The sequence below is a fragment of the Phalacrocorax aristotelis genome, chromosome 3 (genome assembly GCF_949628215.1).
Source record: "Phalacrocorax aristotelis chromosome 3, bGulAri2.1, whole genome shotgun sequence".
NCBI classification, from domain to species: Eukaryota; Metazoa; Chordata; class Aves; order Suliformes; family Phalacrocoracidae; genus Phalacrocorax; species Phalacrocorax aristotelis.
Window position 1 is genome coordinate 103,371,629 of NC_134278.1, and position 26,437 is coordinate 103,398,065.

Genomic DNA, 26,437 nt, shown 5'->3' on the forward strand with positions numbered 1-26,437 from the left:
TGAACAGATGCAGCTTTACAGACCACCTTCTTCTGGAAGCACCAGATAGTCAAAACACTTTTATGGCCTCCAAACAATTCATTTCTCTCTTTAAAACAAAACACACAAAAAAAGCGCCCTATCTCCACTAGTAAGCGGCAGGCGCCCCAGGCAGCAGCTTCCAGCTCTTTTGCTCTGCTCTACTTGTCAGCCCAGGAGAACCTGCCTCAGCTGCAGAAGTGGGAGCTCTTCCCTCCGTATTTTAGCAAGGAAGAAAGACTCTGTGGTACAGCAGCATCAGGCACAACAAGGATATTCCACCACCACTCCCAAAGTGTTTCCCTAACAGCAGGCCAACTCATGCTTTCCTTACTGAAAAAAGCTAGCACAATTAATGGGAAGAGAAATTAGACCAGAGGATGAGAGGCTTGGGAAGAGCTGACCCTGTGCCTTCTCTTATTAAACAAAACTTTGTTGCGTTGCATGCAATCCATAGAATATTAAAACTCTATATACTCTGGAGTTGGATTGAAGCCTAACAAAACTGGAACCACCCCATCCTTATTGGCTTTATATAGATAGGTACAGAAATATACAAAGTTGAGATGATTCATGCTCTCTGGAATGAAGGGCAGCAGCACTGCTTTGCTTAAGCAGAGATATTCCTGGGAGCAGGCAAAACAGACCAACCACTCTGACGGCTGGGAAAAGCCGCTGAAGGTTGCTCTTGGTAGCTATCGAAAAGAAAGCGGGTAGGGAGGTGGGTAGGGCAACCAATCTCACAGCTGAGAGAGGAGACTGGAAAGTGTCTGGGCCAAACAGCGTTTAGCTCTTCTTTTAAATTGTTAGTCAATTAAAACTTATGAAATAAATCAGACACCAAATGCCTAAAAATTAAAATACACCACTCCCACCTGCCGTAAGAGTCTTGAGCTTATTTCTCTTTTGGAGGTAGTTGCCAATTTAAATTATTCTAGGAGTTTCTCTGCATATAGCACAACCAAAGGACAAGGCAAGGTACAGTGTTAAAACCAAAACAGAAACCTATCCAATATACATAAAAATCTGAGTATTATGCTTCTTAAAAGGCAAGAAATGCTCTCCGCCTATAGTCAAAAAGTACTGCTATGTGCTCTAAATGAAATGGAAGCTCAAGATATTTCTAGCAATGATATATTCCACATTTTGATTAAATACACAAGTGACACCAATGCTTTAAACAAGACATTACTTCAAAAATGCACAAATAAAACTCAAACACCCAAGTATCATAGAATTATTCTGAAAGTATTTTGAAATTTTTAATATTTACCTCAGGATGTCGGAATTCTTAAAAAAACTAGATTGTTTTCCAAAAGTTTGAGCTCAGACAGAGTCTGGTGATATCAAACTAGAGAATGACTAGATTTAAGGGTGCTGATGTAATTTTTTCCAAACAAAGTAACTAAACTCTGCAGAAAGCAAGCAATGTCAGACGAGACTATTATGCTGCTTCATAGACTGAAAATCCATTGTAGTATAATTTTTGTACTGCACTACTAAGATGCCAACTCTTGCTGAACAGCTCTACAGATGTCTAACCTTCAGAAGCTGGGATAACCTTATGTCAAACTTCTGTGGTTTTGCCACTTGATATTTTGGGTGTATGCCTTCATTTGCGATAATAAATATCAAGCCACAAACTAATGTCTTCTCAGATATCTAATATGTTTAACACTCAAAACAGCTTGAAAATCTAAACATCTCTGCTGTTAGCTTTGAGTTCTCCTCAAAGAATTATGCTACAGTATATACCAGATGAATAGGCTAGGGATAACACAACTATTGCCAGTTGTTAGGATGGGTTTCTCTGTCATTTTGTATGTATATTTTTTTACCCTGCAGTATACACAAAGTTCAGTCCCCCCTCCTCTCCTCAGTGCCTTCGTTAGGAAAATCTATATCCACTGTCCTACACACATTTCAACCCTGAAGAGTAAAAATCTGAAAGTTGCTCCTAATCATATCTTGCATATAAGCAGGTACAAAGAAAGGTTTGTACACAAGACAGCCGTAGAAACAGATTAGTAGTATGTATGTTAAGTATCAATTAACAGGCCCCCAAGGCATTTTCTTCACATTGCTATCACATTTCTCCATTTGCTAAGTTAAACAAACGACACAGCATCAGCCAGCCAGTCTGGAACAGTGAAGGCAGCAAAATTCAAGCCCAGCCTCTCATTTAAAACACCTTAATCACAATGCACTTCCTTCTGTAAGGATAGACTTACATAGAATATATTCTGACGATGTATGATAGCTTCTGCACCTTCACAACCGAACAACTAATTAGGAGAAATTTCTGTAGCTTAAATAAAACCAATAGTGTTACACTGACATACATCCAAAATTTGGTACTGTTTCAGTACATACCCAAGAGGAAGTGCTTTTGTTTGACCCTTTACAGACCTGAGGAATTAGCATTATAGCTGACAAAACCCACAGGATGTATCTCGGCAGTCCAGCTCCTTACTGAAAAAAGCCAGAACTGCAAATGAAGCAACACTGAATACCATTTTATGCAGTATTGCTAGAAAAGCCCTCTCTCCTCCAACAAAAACAACAGCAAGGTCTGTCCTTCCCTCTCCTATCCACCTCTTAGCTTATACAACTTCAGACTTGCAAGAGAAAAAACATACATATATATATAAAAAATACAAAAGCCAATCACTAGGGTCAAGACTCTCTTTTTACAATTATGTTTCCAGAATTGTCTCCAATCAAACTAATGCTCCAAGACCAAAACTATCACATTAATGGTTACTTTTCTTTATTATCTGCAAAACCTTTCCTGGCCAAAGTAGTAAAGACTCCATAGGAGTCCGATAACTTTACAAGGTGACGGCATTTCTGTGTTTATTGTAAGCCATTTCTATTGCGAATTGCTAACAACTTTTCAAAGTGCAACATTGATTTGGAAATGCAGGCACGCTAATACATCAATTGCCATGACTAATGTATAAACTTTTAATGACCTTGGCAAAATCTTTCTTTTATTGGGCAGGTGCCACTATTTTGACTGTACAAAATGTTTTGGAAATATGTTGAAAATTATACATGTTTTGGAAAATATTTCAGGATTTCAGTATAGCAAATGAAGCTATATTAAATAAAAGTTTGACATGGAGGAGAAAACACTCCAAAGTTGTGCAAGTCTTTTTTTTTTTTAAAAAAAAAGAGATATCCTCCAAGTGTTGTACATTCACAGAATGCTGATTTTTTATCCAAAGTTAAGATCATAAAACATTATCTTGAATGGTTTTCAGTCTCATTCACTGTCATCTTCTTGTTTCAGACCACCTCCTTGTTCAGTATTGCCCTCTCCATCACTTTCCTTGTCCCAGTCTTTCATAGATGCTCCCATCATGAAGTCATCACGCAGTATATTCCATTCTGGCCCCTCTTCAGACTTCACTTCACCCTGAATGTTTGAGGGGGAAGAGAAGAGGGAACAGAGGGAGATGAGATGAAGGTGAAAGGCAATAAAAGATGGAAGCTCGTCATGCAACTAAAATCATACCTCTCACACTCTTGCAGTTTGCATTGGCAGACCTACTGAGGGCTAGATCTTTATGCAAATGGTATACAGAAATATGCAGGACAATCATACGTGACAATGCTAATAAGCAAACTTGTTTTAACCAACCAATAAAAGAAATATGGAAACAAAACAATTATTCCTCATGGATGAAACAGTCAACCCTGGGCATGGCTTCCTTTATTAAAATCTTTCTTGGCAATCAGAATGGATTCATGATATCATTTATTAACCCCCAGGTGCTGCTTCATTAGAACACTTCTTGGCACGTATCTAACACACAAATATGGATTTAATAAAGGCTTAAAAATCCCAAATTTAATATTTAACATTCTGCAATACTTGAACCAAATCCCCTTTATGTGGATTATTACCTCACTACCTGGGCTTGTCATATGGTACAAAGCTGCCTCTAAAAGAAACAAAGTTGATCTACACTCAGCAAGCCAACAACACCTTACTCCAAATTTCCTACCTCTTGAAAGTGGATAAAATGAGGCCACACTACACAGACTGGTGAATAATAAAGAAAAGTGACAGGAGTGTACTTTTAGGTCAGCACTGAAAACAGTGCTTGGTTGCAGTTCTAAGCGACTCGTACTATTTGGGCAGTGCAACAGCCCCATCCTGTGGCAACAGTTTTAAAGAACAGCTTGAAGCTATTCCTACATTCTTGAACGAAAACACTAAAAACTGTTCAATGCACTGAAGGAGGATTTCAGCGGTGTAAGCCTTAGTAGCAGAATACTTCTGAGGAACAACACAGCTCAGTGTCCAGCAGGCATGCAAACAAATGTCCTACCAAAGTGGAATCAGGAGCACTGAAAACAACAATTTACTTTTGCATGGTCTTTGAAACAAGTTAATAAAGGCATCGCATGTGTGCTTTCCCCATTCCCCTGCTCAAAACGGCAGACCTCAACTGACTCATCCTAGTTTAAGTAGCTACCACCTCTTGATACTGTACAGTGGATGGGGGTCATCTATTACAGCACCCTCTGCAGATGCAGCTTTGCCTACTAGATGTAAAACCCATAGTAAACGTATGATCACTGTAGTAATTTGTTCAGGCCTCTTTGTCATGCATCTAGGAATATGCAACACAGAACCATAGCATCCTTAAACTGATGTCCATGCAGTCTTTGGGAGAGAGCAGCATAAAGAATTTAATAGCAGGAGAAATGAAGAATAAACAATGCAGGTCCATCACTGGAAATCTAACACATCATATCACACCAACGGAACTTGTTTGGCAGACTTTTTGCACTCAAATAAGAGATGCATTTTTAATAGGTAACCAAAGCGGAAATGCTAAATGTGACTTCTCCTATAGCTCTTTTTGAAAGATTACCTTCACAAAAATAGGGTAACAAGTCTTAACACTTTCCTTCCCAAAAGAAATATCCCAGGCCCCACTTCAGAAAAAGAGAAACTCCACAGCTATTCCTCAAGATGCTTGCACTGTGTTTTGTTTTGAGGTTGGTTTTTTGTCTTTGCAGCTGCTGTCATTAATGCCTACTCCTAAGAGTAACTCTCCCATCCCAGCAATCCCCCTTTTCACCAGGATAATGCCTCCTAAACACTTTCCACTCTTGCAGCAATTCTCTTCAATTGCTACACCCAGTAAAGCCTGAAATCATCTCAGACAGGGTAATCAATTACCTGGAATTAGAGAATAAGGTAGGCCCAGAGGCAGCCCTTAAAATGTTCACGTTGGAATAATCTGTATTAGTGCAAACACAGGTAGCCCTGTTCTGGGATGCAAGGAGAGGGCAGCTTTTTCCTCCTGCCCTTTTTGCCTGTATTTCAGTTGTTTTGTACATTTACCTTTGCAGAGTAGAGAAAGATCAAAAAGATTACAGAAGTTGCCAAGCTTTTTCTTTTCTAATTCCAGACCTTTTTAAATTCCTGTTTGAACATGCAACAGAGTAAAATTTTAAATACCTAAGTGGAAAAATCCCATCTTCCTTATAAAACAATCCAATTTTCTTTTTTTCTTTTCAATAACAATAAAACCAACAGAGATTCCATTTTATTTTCCCAGATGCAAAGAACAGGGATTTTTGGTTTGCTTTTTGAACAGCACAGAAGTGTTGATTATTGTCAGGAATGACAGTGAAAGGCTCAGGGTTTGAAAAGCCCAACGCTCAAATTCATCACAAGTTACTATACAGCAACCATTAGCCCTTCTTTTTGGCTATGTCAAGTGAACAACAGGACAAAAGCAGGACCACAACAAAAGAGCGATGCTGATCCTCCACAGCATTACCCACTATGTAAGGCACCACAATGGTTTGAATAGTTTTACAAGTCCTAAGGAGAAAGACAAAGGTAGCATGTCCATGCCTCAAAGATGAAGATTAAATGCTTGAAAGCAAATATTTAATCAATTTTAAGCATGCTCCCAAGTGAAGAAAACCCCATGTTTAATATCTTCATTCCTTACTCATTTTCCCCTCAGAATAAACACTCATCAAATCTATGAAATCACAAAACATTCCTGGAATCTTAAGAAAATATGCAGCGAGATTATTTGTCTAATTAACAATTAGTTCAACTGTAACATCGCTTCCCAACTTGCTTTATATAAGAATGTTAATACACTTAAGTTTTCAATGCCATAATCTGGTTTCATCTAAATAAAACAAATCTGATTCTTGGCACATGGAAAATAAACCAGCTATCATTCTATAGAAGCACTTTTGACTTTCCAGTCAGCTGTTCATCGACATCTCCCACATTTCACTACAACAACATTGAAGTCCCCTTTGAACATCCCCAAACAAAACCAAAGCAGGCTATATAAACATTAGTGTGTAATGGTACATAAAGTGGATCCTTCAGTAAGGCAAGAAGTGAAAAATTCTGGTGTTGCTTTTTTTCTCCCTCTCTTTTTTTTTATACAAATATTTGAATGGGTTTGTTCTTTGCCTGAAGGTGTTTCAACCTATTTCAAAAGGTCTTAGAGGCAGCAGTTAGTAAACTCTCTCAGGAGTCACTGGCACATGGCAATGCACTTGCTATGATGAGCTGAAATAAGACAGACCAAAATGAGCAGTGTGGTTATTCTAGTGCAGATACTATTTGCTGGGACAGACCAATAGTTCAGTTGAAAAGAGATCATATAAATAAAACAAATACCACCCTGCTCGCTTGTGTGCCACCTAAACTAGAACAGCATTAGCTCAAGTCTGACACAAGTAGGGACACACTTCCCATACTAATTCTCGTTTGAAGACATACCCTCTAAAATCTGCACCAGAGCACGATGAACTGAAATTCTTAGACAACTCCTAATAAAACCACCACCCACCAAACAACAAAGCTTAGGTCTGTCACCTAGAACAAACAAAAGGGAACCTGCAATCCCATACAGGATCTGGGCTGGAATTGCCTTCTGGATGCTTTTGGAGGAATTGGTCTATGAAAGCCCCATGGAATCATCAGCAGCTATATGATCAAGTTAGAAATCTACCTGGTTTGGTTCATTTCTTTACCAGTAAAAAAAGATTGGAGCTATGTAATTCACTCTCGGTAAATGACATTACAGTTAGTATCTTCATCTGAGAGCTGCCACACTCAACACTGGAGTTGTGGCAGACTGCACTGCCAACTCAGGTGGGAGATCGATCCTCTCTACCCCTTCTGAAGCTGTCAGAAGTAGCAGCAGGATATTTGTAACTGCACATAGCTGCTTCAGTCTGCAAACGAGTGCCTTAGCTCAAAGCCTGCTTCCTTTGAAAGCTTAAGGGAATTAAGTTCAGTCAAGTCACAGGACTGTCATTTTCATCTGTTGCTTTACTGGCACAGCAGCATCCTAAAATCAGAGCAGGAAAGTTTGCCAGAGCTTTTCAGAACCCTATGCATAAGCAGACCAAAGTCCCATAATGCTTACTGGTAAGCAACAACATTAAAAGATATGTCTTGAAATCAGAGTGCACAGATTAAAGACAGAATTTCACTCTGCTTTCCACCAGCTCATGTCATTTGAACATACCCCAGTTTCTGCATCTGCAAAACAGCAAACATACCTACATCACTGTGGACGTTCCCCTACAGCCTTCATCCAGAAGATGCAGGGTATTAAAAATGAACATTTTTCAGACCTAGGAATTACAATCAGCATACTGGGCTCCCACGCCTTTGCTCCAAGATGAAATGCCAGAGCTTGCAAGGGCATCTCTCTAACATCACATACAATAAACGTTTATTTGTACCTGTCAGGGAAGGAATGTCTAACATAAATACCTCTCAAGCAACAACTTTAAGCCCTGAGAAAACAATTCTAACATGTCTAATTAATTTGAACTGCCTCCCCAGGTTCCTTTGTTTTGCTCAATACAAACATATAAGACCTTGAAACGCAGGGAGGCTTGTGTCATGATGAAGAAGTTAGAAAAGCATAACTGCCAAAATGCATTCTCGCATACATCTGACAACTACCTTCCCTGCCAGGCTGCATCTTGCTCCAAATGACGGCTGATCTTCTGCTCCTCATCCCCAAGCAAGTCAGTTTAAATCTAGCCCCCAAAAAACCCATCATAGACATACACTGAAGTATGTTAAATCTCCATTACAAAAAAGAAATCTATTGGTAGAAGGGGGAAGGAAATGGAAAACAAAGAACACCGGCATAAGCATTTCTCCTAAATTTATTTTCAGGAATATTTAAGCTCACAAGCTAAGAAAACGTGTTTCCTCTAGGCTGGGAGAAAATAAAGAAAACTGAAGCAGATGTATCTAAAGCAGCAATATAAGCAGAAAACAAAATGTAATGATTTTTAACAGAAAAATTATACTTGGGTTTAATCATTAGTGCTGCTTCCAACTTTAACTAATGTGAATTACAATTACAGTCAAGAACTCAGAGGGGTTCCTACGTACTACTGATCCCGAACAGACAAAAAACCCCACAGATCTGGAAACTGGTACTATATCCTGTATCGCTTCTATCTTGAACTTCTGAGCTGAAGTCCCACAGAAACTCACGTTGACTCTGGGAAGCATTTTTGAGCTTGCAGAACATGTGTGCCGCACAACAGAAATCTATTCTGCTGCAGCATAATTCTGCACAATCATTTAATCCTTAGGGTGAGGGTCATTCAATATCCATTTGCATTCTCTCTCTGAATGAGACATTAGAGCGACTGAACTAAATTGCCTTGGTATATTTGAAGTGACGCTATACTGGGGATATCAACAGCGTCACAGAAGATTTACTCAGACCATAAGGTCTCTTGTGCACACCAGAATCTGCACTGGCATTTCTAGTAAATAAATCTAAGAATGAAATTTTTTTTACAGTGTGTTTTGAAACCTGCTGTTCCTGTTCAAACTTCTCTCCAAGTAACGCACTGTAATTATTGCTACAAGCACAACAAATACTGATTTTCCTTTTGAGCCCAGCCAGAAGACCACCCAGAGCTTAATGACCTGCATGAGGAATCTCCCCATCCTCATATCCTCCTCTAGGGTTTACTAGAACTTGGGATGTGTGAATGAGAAGGAATGCTTTGGGTTGGCACACAGAGGCTTAAACATGACCCAAACTTAGAGGGGTCAGAACTGAATTACAGAATTTCTAAAAACAAGCATTCATCTGGACTTAAGCAAAGAAGAAAAATCATTAGCATTGCTATTAAATACTCAGTTGCAAAGAAGAATCACAGAAAGAGCTTACAAGAGAAGATATTTCCTCAGCCTTAGTTCATTAAAAAAATTTATAAATCACTATTTCTGTCAGAAAACGCAAAAATGTTTTAAGAATTCAAGCTAACACAGGGCCCTTTGGCATACAGAACACACTGGAACTGCTCAGCCCGTGCTGTGCTCCAGCTCCAATAGCAGCTTTCTCAGAAATCCTTCCGCTGCACAAGGAGTTTTACCACACACTGCCACAAGACAATGTCTGGCCATAGCGGCATCTAGATTCCCTTTACACGTTCTAATAAGATGAAGAGCATGGGTCTGCTACACTCAAGAGCTACTCACAAAAAAACAAACTCATCAAAAACTCACCTGAAAATAAGCCTCACCTAATGAAACAGCTATGAACTGTTACCTTTACCCATACTAACAGTTCCCCTTGTAGAATACATTCTGTAATTTGTAATTCATGTTCTGTAAAATACAAGGCAAAATGACAATGTCATGAATATCAAGTAATTACAGCACCGTCTTTCCAACTGTCAGGCTAGAAGACTCCAGCAACATGAAGAAAAAAAGGTCCACAAGTAAGCGTTTTTAAGTAGGTACCCAACAAAAATTAGCTCGAAGTAGACTGCAAATTATTAGAGAAGATACCTGGAAAGAGAGAAATAACACATTCCCTATATTAGGTTATCAGGAAACACATCAGGACAGAAAGTTTCCAGACAGTATACTTTTTCAGTATGACATCACTGCTCATCTTCAGTCATGTTTGGCTTTTTCCTCCTGTAAAAACAAAACTGCTTCATCATCTTCATCTATACGCTTCTACCTTCATATCTGCAATGCCTGCTTATCAGCAGTTATACTACTGACAGTGCAATTACTGCCTACCATACTGGTCATTGCTCTCTCAGTGGTCACCTGTTACTCTTACCCTTTCTTCATCTCTAAGTCTCCATACAGCTTTCATGTTTCATCTACTTGAACAACAGGATCCTTAGAGCAAAGACTGCACAGCACCAAGATCAATTAAGTCTTGACATAAAGATACAATGAGTACTGTGGTTGAAAACAACATATGATCAAGACTTTTATATTTAAAGCAACAGGTTGCACTTTCACTGCTTATCAGACAAAAATTTGTATAGCAAGTTATGGTATCATAACTGAATCATAATTCTGACTTGGAAAAGCCAATGCTGTCCATCAGAAAGAATAGCTTTTCACGCTACTTAATCATGAACCTCAGGTAACCAGTCTGCAAAATATTGTTCATTTTGTACCAAAAAATGTATTGGTTAATTACCAAGAGCAAACTTACATGGATGAGTCCTTACCAGCTTCCATCATTATTCCTAAAAGGAAAATAATGAACTGAGAACTTTTCTGTTTGGATGGGATTCAAAATAAAGGCATAACAAACTTTTCTAGATCCTTTGCATTTCAACCCTGAAAGAAATGCTACACAACTTCTCACAAGTGATAAAAAAAGACTTCTCTCCATCAGCTTGCCCTACATTTCTTAATGTATTTGCTGCAGTAATGAAGACTGAGTATAAAGATCAGCCTAAACATTACAGAGATCCACAACATCCTTGTTGCACGTTACACAGGTCCCGAACCATCAAGTTGTACCTTGAAAATAAGCAGATACAGCAAGAGTGCCTAGTAAAAAGCATTTGGTCAAGACTAAGGCCTTCAATGTGCTATCCCTCAGAAGTTAAGCACTAATGTCTTTCAACAATCTACTTTAGACAAACACTTTCAAGTCACAACAGATTTTTCTCAGATGTCACCCATTTATGCAAAACACTTATGCACTATCACAGCTGGGGACCTAAAATTTTCTGCAGGTTTTTATACAAGCTTGCCTTTTGGCACAGTAAGGAATCATGCCGGCCCACAGCTGCTTGGAGTATTTTTTGATCCTTTTTTAGATTAAACTAGCAGCTTGCAGATTTTTGAATAATCTGAATGTGACTCAGATTATTTCCTACAAATGATGCTGAAATCATCCACTGTTTTTCATTATGATTCAGCAAGAGGCATAACAGAGTGAGTCCCAAAAGGTTGTCTCAAACAACGAAGGCTACAGTAATGACCAAGTCCTTCACTTCTAGCACTTAAGAAATCATCTCACAGAGTAGCTGATGAGGAAGAAGTGGGGCTAATAAAAAGCCTCCTCTTCCTGACTCAGGATTTCCACTTGCATTTGAGTCCTGAAACAAGTATAGTGATCCAAAAAACTATGAGACAGGAGGGGGAGGGGAAAACAAAAAAAACCACCAAGACGAACAGCTTTTGTGTATTTTTATTACTAAATATGAAATACTCAAGTTTTTATGACTACTAAGCAGCTTGTCTGGCTAACTCTCCCTACCCTCATTGCCCCTGCTTTTACTTAAATGGCTTTTGCAACATATCCTAAATGTCTGCAAATCAAGTCTCTTTGATTTTGTATTCCTGTAATTTCACTCACGCAGTCGTGGGTGAGTGGCAAACTCATTAAGGAACAAACCATACCCCTTAACACTCCCAGGCTACTTTCTAAAAGCAGTTTAAACCTGAAGAGGGAATACGTAAACTGCCTGTGATCCCAATCCCTTATCTTAGCCATCTGGCTACCCTTTCTCTGCATTTCTGACCCTTCCATCTCCTTCAGCATTTCTGTATGGGTTTTCCCAGTGCCTGCAGGTAGAGAAGAAATGACACAGACCACATGCAGAACACTGTCCAGGGTTCAGCAACAAACCAAAAAGAGGTCAGATCTTTCCAAGACAACAGTTTTAGTATCATTTGTAATAATAGTAGGTTAAAAAAAAAAAAAAAAAAAGAGTATGTTTTCTAAGCTTTCAGTAAATTTCAGAAACACTCTTTAAGAACCTGCCAGATTTTCCCATAGAAAAAAACCCCAACAGACTGAATTCAGCAACCTTCCAACCATTAGAAGCTGGAAGCAGCTTGACCCACCACTCCTGAAATCTACCAAGATAAACAGATGAGTGGATGCCCACAGACGTCATTTATAATACACATCTGCTAGCTCAACACCCTGGAAATCAGAACATTTTATACCTTCATAACATTTTATAACTTCAAAGTAAGGGAATCACTTTTCAATATAATTTCCAAAAGAAAATGCTTAGATGGGGGAAACAAACTGGTTCAGATGGACAAGCTCCACCCAATCTTTCTTACTTCCAGAGAACATTTTTTTATAAAACTTTATGAAATGTTTAGATATATTTTTCTCTAAGTACATTGCCCTGCCTGTAAGAGTTACAAACAAAGCCAAAATTGGAGAGCTGCTTTTATAAGGGTTCCAACTCAATTTAGCAGATAAAGTCTAATAGGATTTGACTTTTTGTGCTTTGTATACTTATAGGAAGATCAAAAGAAGATGTATACCACAAGTTTTTAAAATGTGGTTGTTTTAGACATAGTTTCACTGAAAAAAAAAAAAGCCTTGCAACATCTTCTGGGAAAACAGAACACCACCATAGTATCCTGTGCACCAATAATCAAATAGCAAGAGAAGTTAGTCTCAAATATGACAGATGGAGCCGTCTCGGTACTGCGTGACATTTCAATCACAAGCCCCTGCTTATATTCACTTAGAAAATTTGCCAAACTTCAACTGCTTCATGCTGAAGGCTTTCACGATGTTTCAACTAAAATCACTTCATCTCTCTTCACAGAAAGGACTAACTTAAAATATTTTGTCTACAGATCTAAGGAGAAAAGAGAGACATTTCCTACAGGCATCCATTAAAACCTGGCATTATTCATTCTTTTTAAACTTAAAAATCAGTTAAGGATATATTTTGGAGCTAGGAACGTGTCTTTTGCCATCTCCATTAACATTTTCCCGGATCTGGCCAAGTTATGAACATATGGAGGACTGCCCTCCCCAAGCCCAAGGTCATAACCTAAGTAGATATGATAGGCATTTAGTGTCCAAATTCTCTTAAAATATCTTGTTCTCATTGACCACATACTATCTGCATCTTAGAAGACAGCATTAAACTGGACCATGTGTGACTCAATGACAAACAGGGAACTGGTCTTTCTGTGTGAGCAGTTGTCAGAGCTGCTCTTGCATTAGGCACCAGAACGCTGGCCTGTGTGCTTGGCCCTCAGGTGCTGGGGGGAAGAACCTGTGAGAAACAAAGGGGATAAAAAAAAAGTTGATGGAAACAGAGTGCAAAAGTCACAATCTTTTTCCCTTCCTGACTTCTGATCAAGTGTCTGAAAAAGAGAGCAGAAAGGGAAATCTGAGGATAAACACAGAGAAAAAAAGAAGGGGTGAATGTAGTGAAATACAGCCATCCCACAGCTCTTAATCCTCTTAGCTGGACATGAACTCACAGTGTGAAGTTCTTGATATCTATCAAATAGATATTTAAATATTGACAAAAACCTACATTCCCATGTTAACACAGATGTGTGTTACCGGCTATGGCAACAGATCGGGACCTGAACTTGCACATCTTAAAAACTTAACCTTGCTGATGACCCAAACTGGGTAAGTCAATACATCTTCCTGTAAGCAAATTTAAAGTAAAAATGTCATCATCAAACAACTTCTAGTATTGCACAATCACCCTTTACCTGAAAGAACATAAGGAATTTAGGATATATCAAACTGGTGGCAGGCTGCACTGTGTTTATCCTGAAGGAGTAGAATTAGAATTAAAAAATTAGAATACTGCATACAATTAGGTAGTCAGCAACCTTTTGTTATGAAACCAAAACACTACATTAAAAGTATCAGCTCCAAATATATACGAGGTGACCTTCGAGAAAGTGTAAGCACATTTGGGAAAAGCGATACAAATGTACGACTTACAAAGGAATCCAAATTAAAAGTTTCTGTGCATGTGATGGGAAGACATTTATTAACACTGGGAGAACACATCTACTTTGGCTGCAGCTGAACTAAATTAATACTTGGCTGCCCCCTCAAATCTGCTGGAATACATGCACGCCTGGTTACTCCTTCAATTAGTTCTGTAAAACCAGCACACAACAGCTGTAGTAATAAACTTCTGCTACTCTGTAATGCCATTATCACCTAAGAAAAACAGTTTGCTTTTAAGTTTAAAAGAGGTGTTGATACACCTTACCAAGATTTCTAGAAGTCCTCTATGCCTTCATCCATACTTCAGAAATAAACTATTTCCTACAGCTGGCTGAATCAATTTTTCAGACTACTGTCTCTCAAAACAGGTATATGAACGAAAATCTTTTATTTCCTCCCTCTCCTCACTTCTGCACTGTGGAAACTCTGGAAAAAAGCAGAGCAACATGCCAATGGCCAGTACTTATGCAGCTGCAAGAAGGCAGTTGCTCTCACAGGTTTTAAACAGATCTAACTTTTAAGCTGGAAAGCACATTTATAACCTAATCTAACTTGAAAAGTGAAAGCTCCCATGCCACTTCTGGTGTCCCAGCAAGTCAAAGCCAGTAGTGTAGTAATCCTGCCCTTGAACCATCTTCAAACTACTGCTTAAAATTAAAATATTTATGAGTATTAGAAGTCTTATTAACAAAAGGAAAATCTATTGCAAACCCCACTCTAATCACTGTGTTTACAAATTACTTACCAAACACTAGGAGCATTTATAAAATGCTTTCAGGCAGAAGGAATTCTTCTGGAAAAGCATTTTATTTCAAGTCCCATATGAGCAATAGCTGATATGAAATAGCACTTGTATTCTCCACTCATCTTCCTTCCCATCAATAAATTATTTTAGAATAGTACTATTTTGAGACCAATACACCAATTTTTTCCAGATGCCATCACAACACAGGAAGCAAGTTGTACCTCCAAGTCATGTAGAAAAATTATCTTGCAGAATTTGGCTCATGGTTACTGAAGTAGACCAGGAAACCCTGCTCTCACTTCCACCATTGAAATGCTCTGCAAACAGATCTGGTGTAAGAAAACTTACAAGTTGAAGCAAACATAGGTGATTCAGAAAATGATGCTGCAAAGGCCTAATTCAAAAATTAAAGGTCGATGAGCACAGGTTGTGCTTGTCACAAAGAATCCTTGTAGCTTTCATGCCAGTTATTTATATGTCACTAGATAATGTTTTACCACCTAGTAATGCTTTACAGGGCATAGCACAAATGACAAGCAAAAAGTGAAGACGAGAGCTTCTGGCACTGAACGACCCTGTTGTAACTGAAATATAGCAAGGGAGAAGAGTTGAGGCTGCTCCAGGAATGTTAACTGAATTTCTTTGTTTTCTAACAATTAAGACTTCAAGACCTCATGTAATTCACTACATCAAACAACATGTCTGTGCAGCCCTTAGAAACTTCACTCAACCCTGGAAGCGAAAGGCAATTCCCTAACCCATAATCATAAGAGGACCCAGAAATTTCTTAAGAACCTAAAGAAAACACTACCTGCCACTACCTACTTCTGTATTTCTTCTACATACATAAAGATGACTTCGGCCTCTAGGGCTGGAGAGACGGCATCTTGCGTGTGTACCTTTTTTAAACCTGGTTAACATTATTTAAAATTGTTTCGTAATGTTTCTTATAGTACCAACAGGTGAGAAGCTGCAAGATACAACCAACACATACTGAAATGAAAATCTGGTCTGTGAGGATTGTGTTGAACAAGATTTAAAGCTCTCATATCTCCCAATAAATGCTTCCCAAAAAACCCCACCCCAAAACTTAAAAACACCACCCGAACAACAAACAAGCAGGATTTTTTTTTTTTTTTTAAAGAAAATTATTATGTTTTTCTCCCACATTGCAAGGCTTTCAGATAAGGTGGTGAGGGGAGGGAAGTAAGGTGATCTTGCCCAGAGGCAAGCATTATGTACAGTACCTTGGAAAAAAGCAGAAAAATATTACACAAGTCAGCTGGCTCAGCAAGGATTAAGAAATACCTTGATAAACAGCTAATGATATGAAAGGCAAAGCTTTTGGCTCCAGCTCAGAAAAGTAATTACTCCCATCTGGGCACACAAAACCCCAAGAAGGGCTACAGTTTCACATGGCACAGGAAAATCTTCACAGCCTCACAGTCTGTCTTTCAGAGCTACATTGGGTGGGTGTACAGCAAGCAATATTTAGGCCAATGGCTAAAAGCGTGCAAGACTGTAAACAACATTCTCACAGGGTACATGTTACCTGCCCTTCCCATCAACTCATGAAGCTGATACAAAAAGAGAACTTTTAAGTGGTTGTGCTACTGTGAAATCCCACTGCTACAGATGGGCCTTTACAGAGCATTTAATTTCTTTTTCTCATGCATACATATACCTAACTAAATAGTCAACCACAACAGAGCTTTATAAGGGGTTTCTTCAACAACCCTTGTCATTTGGAAGAAACCACCGAAGTTTCAAAAACATGGCAGCAAATCTTGAATTCGAAAACCACTGTAGAGTAAGAAAAAGCATTTGCCCATTCTCACAAATACAGTCAAGTCTCCTTTCATAGCATAAGGCTTGAGTCAAGAAAGGTTTGCTTTCACTGGGAAAATGTTATTCTGCTATTTTTCTTGCTGACTGCTTGTTTTATGTGGGTGGGGTAGTGTTTTTATTGTTCTGGACTGCATTTTAATTGATGGCAGTGTGCCTGGAGTTTGGGATTGGCACCTCCTCCATTGTTTTTGTTGAGATAAATAAATATATTTCCCCCCTCTTTTTTAAAAATTAAATACATGCAATACTCTTACTTACAAAGCAGGCTGCTAAAAAAACCCAACCAAACAAAACCCAAACCAACCAACAGCTTTCAGATGGCACAAACAATATATCAAACTCCTGCTGCAAGGAATTCACCACCCAAAGCTTCGTCCTTGCTTACTACCCTCTGAAAAACCCTCAAAGACCAAGAAGCAGAGATATGACAGTGGAGGTCAGCAGTACTGTTCAGTGGCTACATGTTTGTGTAATTCTGAGGAGGAGACTGAAGATCAGGTTTTGGCCTCAACCTCAAGCATCAACTACAAGGATGGGAGCCTGCTGAACGGGTATCTTACAGGTATCTTATGTTCTCAAGATAAAGTAAGACAGAGTAATAACTCCTTCTCAAGCTGTTTCTAAAGAGTTTGGTTCAGTATTGAATAGAGAATCACTGAAGCAAATGCAACAAGGGAAGGAGGGAAGGAGTGGTCTATCCAGGCAGACATGGCTATTCCAAAAAAACTAAAAAGCCCAACACCCCTCCTGAAACAAAAAAGCTTAAACTACAAGTTTACCCTTACATTAATGGAAAACTCCAAAATCTAAAGTTTTTGTTGACAAGTAATGTGAAAGCAGAACCTATATCAATACTCAAAACAGACACTAACCAGCCAGTGTCTAAACCATCTCCAGAGCACTTTAACAGAAATACGCTATAACTTATGCTGCCAAAAATGGGACTTTGTTTTTATGGTATAGAAACATTTGCAATCTATGTTTTCTGACCTACTAGTTAAGAAAATTGCCTTGTTACAATTTGACAAAGAAAAAAAGTCAGGTTTTACTCAGCTACGGATTCAATGCCTACTACAATAGTAGTTGGCACTACTATCACTCCGATGTTCTGCTATTTCAGGGGAGGAAAAAAAAAAACACCAAGGGGGGAAGAATAAAAAACTAAACCCACAACAACCACACACACGCACGGCCCCCCACCCAAACAAGCTGGAATTATTTAAGGAGAAATAAAGTGTCAGCACCAAGCTAAATTGTTCTCATTATCCAAAGAATTTTAAAAATACTTTAATATTACACTTGCATGAAAATTGTATGAGCTCTTCATGCCAGGCAGTGTTTCAGCATGCTCCCCAAGTGCACACAAACAAAAAACATATGACAAACTGTTGTCTCCCAACTGATTAAAGTATTTCTTCCTGGCACAGAAAAGCACTTAGTTAACTGCTGTGAGTCTGGGCCAACAGAAGTATTCCACCCACTATGAAGCACAAAGTTCAAACCTGAACACAAATAAGCTTCAAAAACGTGCAGCTTCTGAAATACAAGAAAGAGTATGTCTGAGCAACTTGTTTTCAACCCTGAGCTACTTGGTGAGTTGAAAGAACTGCTAAAGAGTTGGACAAGTCCAACTACGCTGAGTCTCTCTCGAGCACGTTTGGAAAAAGTGGATTGTGTTAAAATACTTCTTTCCAAAACATCGTAACAATGATAAAGCCACATCAGCCTAACACACACACAGAATTATGGAAAGAAAAGCCTACATATAATGTTTAATATGTCTAAGTTTCTTTCTGTCCTGATACCAGGAATACTCACTTGTATGGCAAAGCCCTTCAGTTCCAGATACCATAATCATCCAGAGCAAGTGAGTTTGAAATGCCCAGAACCGTGGGTACACACAAGTAGTACAGTCTAACACACCATGGAAGAGGAAGAGCCCCCATGCCTTTAACAATTTTAAAGGCCTGATAACTACTATTGGCCAAATTGCAAATGCCACAACCCACTAAAATCTAACAGTTTGTTCCATGGTTAGTACAAAATCCAAGATTAAAAATTAGAATACGAAAAATTGGATTTTTAACACAGATAAAACAAGTTATTTGTGCACAAGGCTTGACGTCTTCTCAGAAGAGCTTCCAGTGTTTTGTACCTTGATACTCAAAAGACAGGGAAAACAGGCTAAGAGCTACTTGCTCCCTTCCTAAGTAGTCCCAAAAAAACAGAGGAACTTGGATCACAGCTGTTCTGAAGAGCAGGCTCATTAATGGACAGTAATTATAATGTAAAGGTATCTTGTATGTATTTTTCTCCCAGATGAAGCCTACCTGTTTCCTTTTTGTGGCCTTTCCAGCAGGATTCTTGCTTCCTTTAGCACCCTCCATGTTTCTTAAAACATTGATGAAATCTTTCTTTGAAACAGATGACAGCAGTTTAGCACGCTGCCTGTCAGAGCTCCCAGCTTTCTTCACCTTCTCATCAACATTCTTTTGGTGTGTCCTAACAGCATTAAATAATTGTACAACACCTCTGGGATGGGGAAAAAAAAAACACAAAACAAAAAAGTTTTTAATTCAAGTTCCCTTTACAGAAATGAACCCTCTACCAAAGCAACTAATCACTGCAGGTGTTGGATGGCTTCTAGCTCCCCAAAATTGTTACTTAGAACCTCAATTCATTTAAGAAGTAACATTTACTACAGCGTAAGAGACTTGCAATTTTCACTCTTCCTTCACAATTATTGCTAGGAACCAGTAACAAACAAATCCACAAAAACTTATTCAGACCCTGAAGTAAGCATGGTAACACGGCACTGAGGTCAGTGTAAGAGCATGTTTCATCCCCAGAAACATGTTACTTGTCCTACAATCTGCTGTTAAATTCTCTGAGCGAGATCTTACGAGCAGCTGAAGTAGAGGGACATGGCAGGGGAATAAGTAAGGAGACAGACACAGACAGCACATCAAGGTGTTCAACTAATTCTGCAACATCAAACTACTGCAACGCAGAACAGGCAACTGAACTTAACAGCTGTGCATCTGGTGAATCCTCTGTGGAGAAGGAAAAAAACAGAGCAGTAGAAACAACTGTTCTGCATTTTAAAGCATTAAATTAACAAAATGAGGGGATCCAACAAAGCACTTTTGTTAAGCAAACATTACATCTTCATCTCAATTTTTACTCTTTCATAAAGCTTCTGAAATCTTCTGTTGAACTTGATACTGTACATTGCAGACCTGTATATAAATCACTCAGCTCCTGCTAGGTACTTCTTAAGACTTCAATCTGATTGGAAACAGATTACCTGTGCAGGCCTTTCTTTCCCGTTCCTCCTCTTTTCGATATGCATATATTTAAGCAAAGCATTCAGAAAAACTCTTACCTCGTGGCAATTCTCTGAAGATTTCTTTCTCTGTCTCGGTCTTTGACAACATCTGGCTTCACTCGGCACATCATTTCCCACTCCCGCTTTTTATCAAGCTGCATTATAAATATTGTTATGTGAAACAACATGGAGCATTTGAGAATGCAGCATACTCTGACAGAGTATGTAGCAGGAGGAAAGAAAAAGACAAATTAACAAAGCTTAGTTTGGCCTGAGGGTAAGGGGAGCTCCATTACGGGGCTGGACAACAGGTCTGAGGAAAGTCTCTTGCATTGACACACCAGGGGCCACAGTCAAATCTCAGAGTCATTTGCCTTCTGTAGCAACAACTAGAAGAGTTGCACCAGAATTGCCTCTGACTCAAGACAAGGAAAAAGAGTCCAGAAAAACTCAAAATGCTTTCACACTGACTGCGACAAGGAAATTATTCAAAGACAGTTTTCAGCTCCAGGACTTCTCAATCTGATGGCAGAGAAATTTACACATAATAAAATCCTGGGTCTATCAAGACAGGCATGTTGCATTTTGAGCCTTGGGAATTAGACTTCTGCACTGAATTAATCACGGTGCAGCTCTGTGGCTGAGAGCGATGTACAGCAAAGACTACACGGGGCAGAACTCAAACACGAGGAAGAGTGCCAAGTACCCACTGCAGAACAACTCCTGTTTACAATACTGCAACACTGATTTTTGTCTTTTTTTTTTTTTTGAGGCTCTCTGTTTCAAAACCAAACTGATTTGCTTTCCCATTACCAGGGGCCACAAGACCATCAACTTAATTTCTGCTACAATAGGAGAACACTATTTCCTCAGCTTCTGCTTCAGTAGTAAGGTAGTGAAACTGACCCTCCATCCCTTTTAACAATTTTAAGTGTTCTAGGCCTGGTGATGTTGCATTAAGTCTGTTTCACACAAGAAGTCTTTCACAGAATTTCAGAGTCTTTATCTTTATAATTCCAGGCAGACTACTATAAATTTGTGAGTTTATGATCATATTTTTGCCTTTTATCGAAAGAGCTGCCCTATTCTAGCTTCCATCAGCAAGAAATTAATAGAAGGCAGACTGTTATCAACTTTTTCTAAGGGTAAACAAGTCAGTTTGGGCACCTGCAGCCCATCTCTGCCTTGCAGTACTCCCACATACCCACATACTTACTGGATGAGAACAGGTATTTAGGACAACCATAACTGAGCAGATGCTGTACTGAAGCTCTCTGCATTTAAAAGGCAGGCCGTGGCCTAACCACAGCATGTCCCAGACTGTCAGGTGGATAACCTGGTTAGCCCATTGAAACAGATGGTAAGATGAGACATTAGAACTATTAATGTATTTTTAGCCTGAAGGTACATCAATCACAGCCTGAAATTAAAAGTTCCACTAAAGACACACAAACAAATGACTTAACTGCCAACATAGTTTTGTTTTCTTCATAACAGTTTCAGAAACAGAAGCAATTTAGGGCACAGACACTGTAATAGAAAACTACCAGGAAAATCATCGAGGGGAGCAAAAAGTGATTCATAACCACATCAATGATTACTGCAATCCCAGCCTAGAGGCCTTTGATTTTGCAAGTCGCAGGATTTAAATGAAAACAGTTTTCTTCTCTTTCTCCCTCCCACTTTTGATAAGAGAGAACTATTTCAACTTGTAACGTGCACAAAATGAATTATACCCCAAACTAGCAAGAGCAATTAGAAAACTAAATTTAAAGGAGCTGCTTTCACCTCTCAACAACAAAAACACCTTAAGCTGACAGACTGGAACAGTCCTGCTGCCAAAGATCAGCCTGTCTGATGGCTCAGAAAAAGCAGTAAGTGAAAAAGCCCTACAGCATGACTGTCTGGGAAGTAAAAAAACTGAAGCTACTTGAGATTACTGTGGAGGAAAGATTCCAAAACTGACAGTCTCAGAGCACTCCCCCAAATCCCTGCTGAGGGAATCTTGCATGTATCCCCATCTGACTGTGACTGCACAATGAATTACTGCATTTTTTCTCTCACCTTCATCCTCTTCTCCAGCCTTTCTTGCTTCTCCTTTTCTCTCTCCTTCTCCAGTTTTTTATTCTTGGCCAAGATGGTGGACTTATTTTGTGGAATCTTTTTGTTGAGCACTTTTGCCATGGCATCTGCCCAGCCTGCACTTGGGCCGGCTTTGGAGCTTGTTGCCTCTTCAACTGCATTGCCACAAGCTGCTGTTTCATCTTCATCATCACCGTCCAGGGCTTCACCTCCTGAGGAGTAGCTGTCTTCTGGAAGTTCTGAGCTTAACTCAGACTCTAGGGGTAAAAAAAAGGAAGAAAAAGAAAAAAGCATCAGGAGTTCTGTTTCTAGCAAGGCTCCATCACTAGCGTAATTTCCTCCATATATAAGTGTTACCCAAGGCCAGGGCCGTGCACTGCTTGCTGTTACAATTAATTTCTGAAGCACTCATATACCACCGTAATGAATTTGTTAGAAAGTATCCAGTACAAGTGCTCGCTCATCTCAGAGATGATTTAAAGTGACTTAAGAGTCACTTGGGTAAAAGGGAGAAGGCAGCCTTGTGTATTTATTATTAGTGAATATTTTGATGATTATTATTAATGAATATTTTGCTGTTCAGAAGTAGTAAGTTTGGGGAAAAATATGTTTTCCAATTCAAAAATTTTAAGGTATAAATGCACATACATGCACATATGTATGCATATATGTATGCATGTACATACTTACATACAAACTGCAATAGTGACATCTAGTGTTTAAATGCAAACAGCCACGTGGATTAAATTGAACGTTGAGGGTCATTTTTTACATGAAAGCAAAATCTGCTCAAGGAAAATAATGCCAGCAAAAATATGATTACCTAAGCACAATGAAGACAGAAGGGAGACTGCTTTGTGAAATATAGAATCAAGACAGTTGTCAGGTAGCTCAAAAGAAACCAGAGGCACTGAGCTTTTCTGGTATAAGTAACTGCTCAAGTTCTTCATACACAAATAAAACACCCCAAATTTAAGTTTCCTTACCCTATGCCCCCTTCAAAACAAAAAGAAAGAAAAAATTAAATTTAAAATACTGAAGTTTGGAATCAAGCAATGGCAAGACAGGAGAGAACAGCCAACTATACAGCAAATCAAAACATACGAAGAAGCTATCACTTCCCTCGTTAGCCTGTTCATTGGGTCAAATGGCAAAAATAAAGTCTTTAACAGTGTGGATGATTAACTAGAATGAAACGGGCTGCAAGTTTAGGGTGTGCTGATATATGTTTGGTTATTTCAGGGGACCCACTTTATCATGTCATCAAGAGCAGAGCATACAAGTATCCTGCCACTATTAACTACCATTCCACTAATATTTGTGCCACTCACAAGTTTTAAATTAGTTAACTTGAATAGAACTTAAGGCCACAAATCAAGTGCTGGACAGGAGGCTGGTTTCTGACACCTCCACAGTCTCACCACCAAGGGGACAACTCCCCACCGAACCTGAGATACCAACTGACTGGCTTTCACCCATCTACCACTCAAAGTACTTTAAAATCACAATGTTAAGTACTACTGAGCCAAGTGCTTTACTTTGCAAGCACTACTATATCCTGTGAACTACCTTTATCAACCAAATCGTTGTGAGAATGAAGTCAGGACTGCTTCGCAAGATCCGTTTTCTGTAACGCCATGCGGACAGCTATTAATGATATTCCTTATTAATCAATTACCTATTTAATTACTTAACAAACAAACATACGCCCTGTTGCCAGACTGACTCTTTACTCTGCCTTCTCCATGTGCCTTTCTGAATCAGCAAAAAAACCACCAATGTAGCAGCAAAACAGTGGTGTTAACCAATTTAGAAGAAAGCCTCTAATGCCCAGGCATATTTCGAGGCTGAGAGCATATAGTTATCGTCACGAAAAGAAGCAAGATTATATGTTTACATCATAAATGTGGAAGAGAAATACTTACTGAATACTTGCTCATGATCTATATCAGTAGGATTTTTACTACCACCAAGGTGAACACAGTGTTCCATCACACTCCACACAGCATAAGTTACAGGGCTTTTTTCAATGGTCCTTACTATAAATTGGACACTTACAAGTGGCAAATTTGTTCAACACATTCAGAAACTACTAAAGGTATGCTTTTTACAGTATCACTATATCCGCATATCCTGACTTCCAAATTTGTTAAAAAACATTTAAATCACTGCATGTAAAGAAGCAGGTGCATTACCACATCCTGGTTTCTACGTGTAAAACAATTTGTCAGGTTTTCACCCCTAAGGCTTATCCATGCTAGATTACTGCTATCCAGTTTTTAGACAAGGAATTAACCCCTACTTGCAACTTTTTATACGTGCGAAAGCTAACAGCTAACGGAAGTCCAAATCTGAATTCCACACACTGCTTCAGACCAACTTCCACAGACAACCATAAAAACCATATCAGAATTATAAAAAGGAAAATTGCAAAAGCCTGTACTAGTCTCCTTTACATAATATTTTCTGCCAATAAAATAGGAGGATAATGCCAGATAATACCAACATTTTGCTTCCAACAATTACAGAAGGATGAACAAGTCTTCAACAATCAGCCGCAACTTATTCGCTAATACATTAAAGGATCTGTCAACAGCCTGAGATAAAGCAGAGGTACTTCAAAGTCATTTAAACTAGATTAACTCTATCAGAAGTGGGGGGGAGGAGGGATATACATATACATATCCATATTTTATTTTTCTACACTTGCTCAGTGATCTAGGTGTAGACACATACAGTTAAAACCAGCAACCATTCAGAAATAAGCTCTGAAAGAAGCTCCCACACAAAGCTTCACCTTAGGTTCAGTTCTGACCCTCAAACCAAACAGAACCACTGTGAGCTACGGCTCCAAATGGCCACAACCTTGATTCCTCCGAGAATAAAAGGGGGGAAAAATTACATGCTACAATTAATAAGCAATCACAACTAGTTAGATATACCCTTACAACACACAGACAAAAATGAGTGGAGAACCACGCGTCAAGGGTGGAGTGTGAGCGTGTTTATACTCTGTGCTCTCCTGGTGGATTACTGTAATTGGTGTATCTCACGGGTTTCCTTCGGAGAAGCACATCCCCGACTCGTACAGACAGACGGCCCATCGCACGCCGCAGCTCGTCCAGCTCTGCCCAATCACCTCCTCCCACAAAAAAAGAGATACTCTACCCCAGCCGAAAACAGGGCACCCATAGGCACACGGCAGCGAAAGCTATTTCGGTGGGCCCAGGGAACAAATGAGCTGCTATCAGTAGTCCGCGGGCTAGCAGAGAAGAAGAACCCAAAAGGAAGAGGGGAGGGAGGCCAGGGCGGCGGGCAGGGAGCGGGCACGCCACCAGGCGCCGCGGCACCGCCACGGACACCGAGCCCTGCAAGCAGAAACCCCGGCCGCCCCGCTGCCTCCACCCCACCGGGAAGGGGTTCCAGCCCTCAGGCCAGACGCCGGAGGGAACGACTGAGGGGCTGGGGGCCGCCGGCCGGCCCGGACAGGGCAGACCGGAGCGGCCGCGGGCAGCCCACCGCGGGGGCCGGGGAGGCCTCAGAAGCCCGCCGGAGCACAGTGGGACCCAAATCCCTTCCCGCCCCCGCTCCTTCCCGCTCCCGCTAGGGACGAGGCGCCCGTTACCGCTGTCCGCCTCCGCGCCCACCGCAGCCCCGCGTCCACATGGACCAGCCACGGCGGCCGCCATCTTCCCCAGAGTCCACCCAGTATCGTCTTCCGGCCCGACCCTCACGCTGAGAATCCGCGTTCCGGCTCTAAGGGTTCCGGGCAGGCGAGTGCCGGGAGCGGCTTCCGGGTCGGACCGCAGGGCTGGGGAGGCGGGGGGGCGCCTCTACCCACTTGGCAGGGCCTGCGGGGGGTGTTTCATGGAACCATCGAATGGTTTGGGTTGGAAGGGACCTTCAGAGCCCATCTAGTCAAACCCCCCTGCAGTGAGCAGGGACATCTTCAACTACATCAGGTTGCTCAGAGCCCTGTCCAACATGACCTTGCATGTTTCTAGGGATGGGGCCTCCACAACCTCTCTGGGCAACCTGTTGCAGTATTTCACCCACCCTCGTTGTAAAAAACTTATTCCTTATATTCACTCTAAACCTACCCTTCTTCAGTTTAAAACCATTAACTCTTGTCCTGTTACAACAGGCCTTGCTAAAGAGTTTGCCCCCATCCTTCCCATAGTCCCCCTTTAAGCACTGAAAGGCCACAATAAGGTCTCCCCGCAGCCTTCTCTTCTCCAGCCTGAACCACCCCAACTCTCTCAGCCTGTCCTCGTAGGAGAGGTGCTCCAGCCCTCGGACCATTTCTGTGGCCCTCCCCTGGACCCGCTCCAACAGCTCTGTGTCCTTCCTGTGCCGAGGGCCCCA

General features: G+C 40.2%; 1 protein-coding gene across 1 annotated transcript; it reads right to left on the minus strand.

Moving 5' to 3' along the window:
• Positions 1-2,844: 2,844 nt before the first annotated feature.
• On the minus strand, positions 2,845-25,800 carry RRP15 (ribosomal RNA processing 15 homolog). Its single transcript, XM_075088853.1, has 5 exons — positions 25,698-25,800; positions 22,055-22,329; positions 20,048-20,145; positions 18,993-19,194; positions 2,845-3,439 (listed from the first exon to the last, which is right to left on the minus strand). Exons 1-5 carry the CDS (start codon positions 25,759-25,761, stop codon positions 3,287-3,289), a joined length of 792 nt encoding a protein of 263 aa, XP_074944954.1. The 5' UTR covers positions 25,762-25,800; the 3' UTR covers positions 2,845-3,286.
• Between the last annotated feature and the right edge of the window lie 637 nt (positions 25,801-26,437).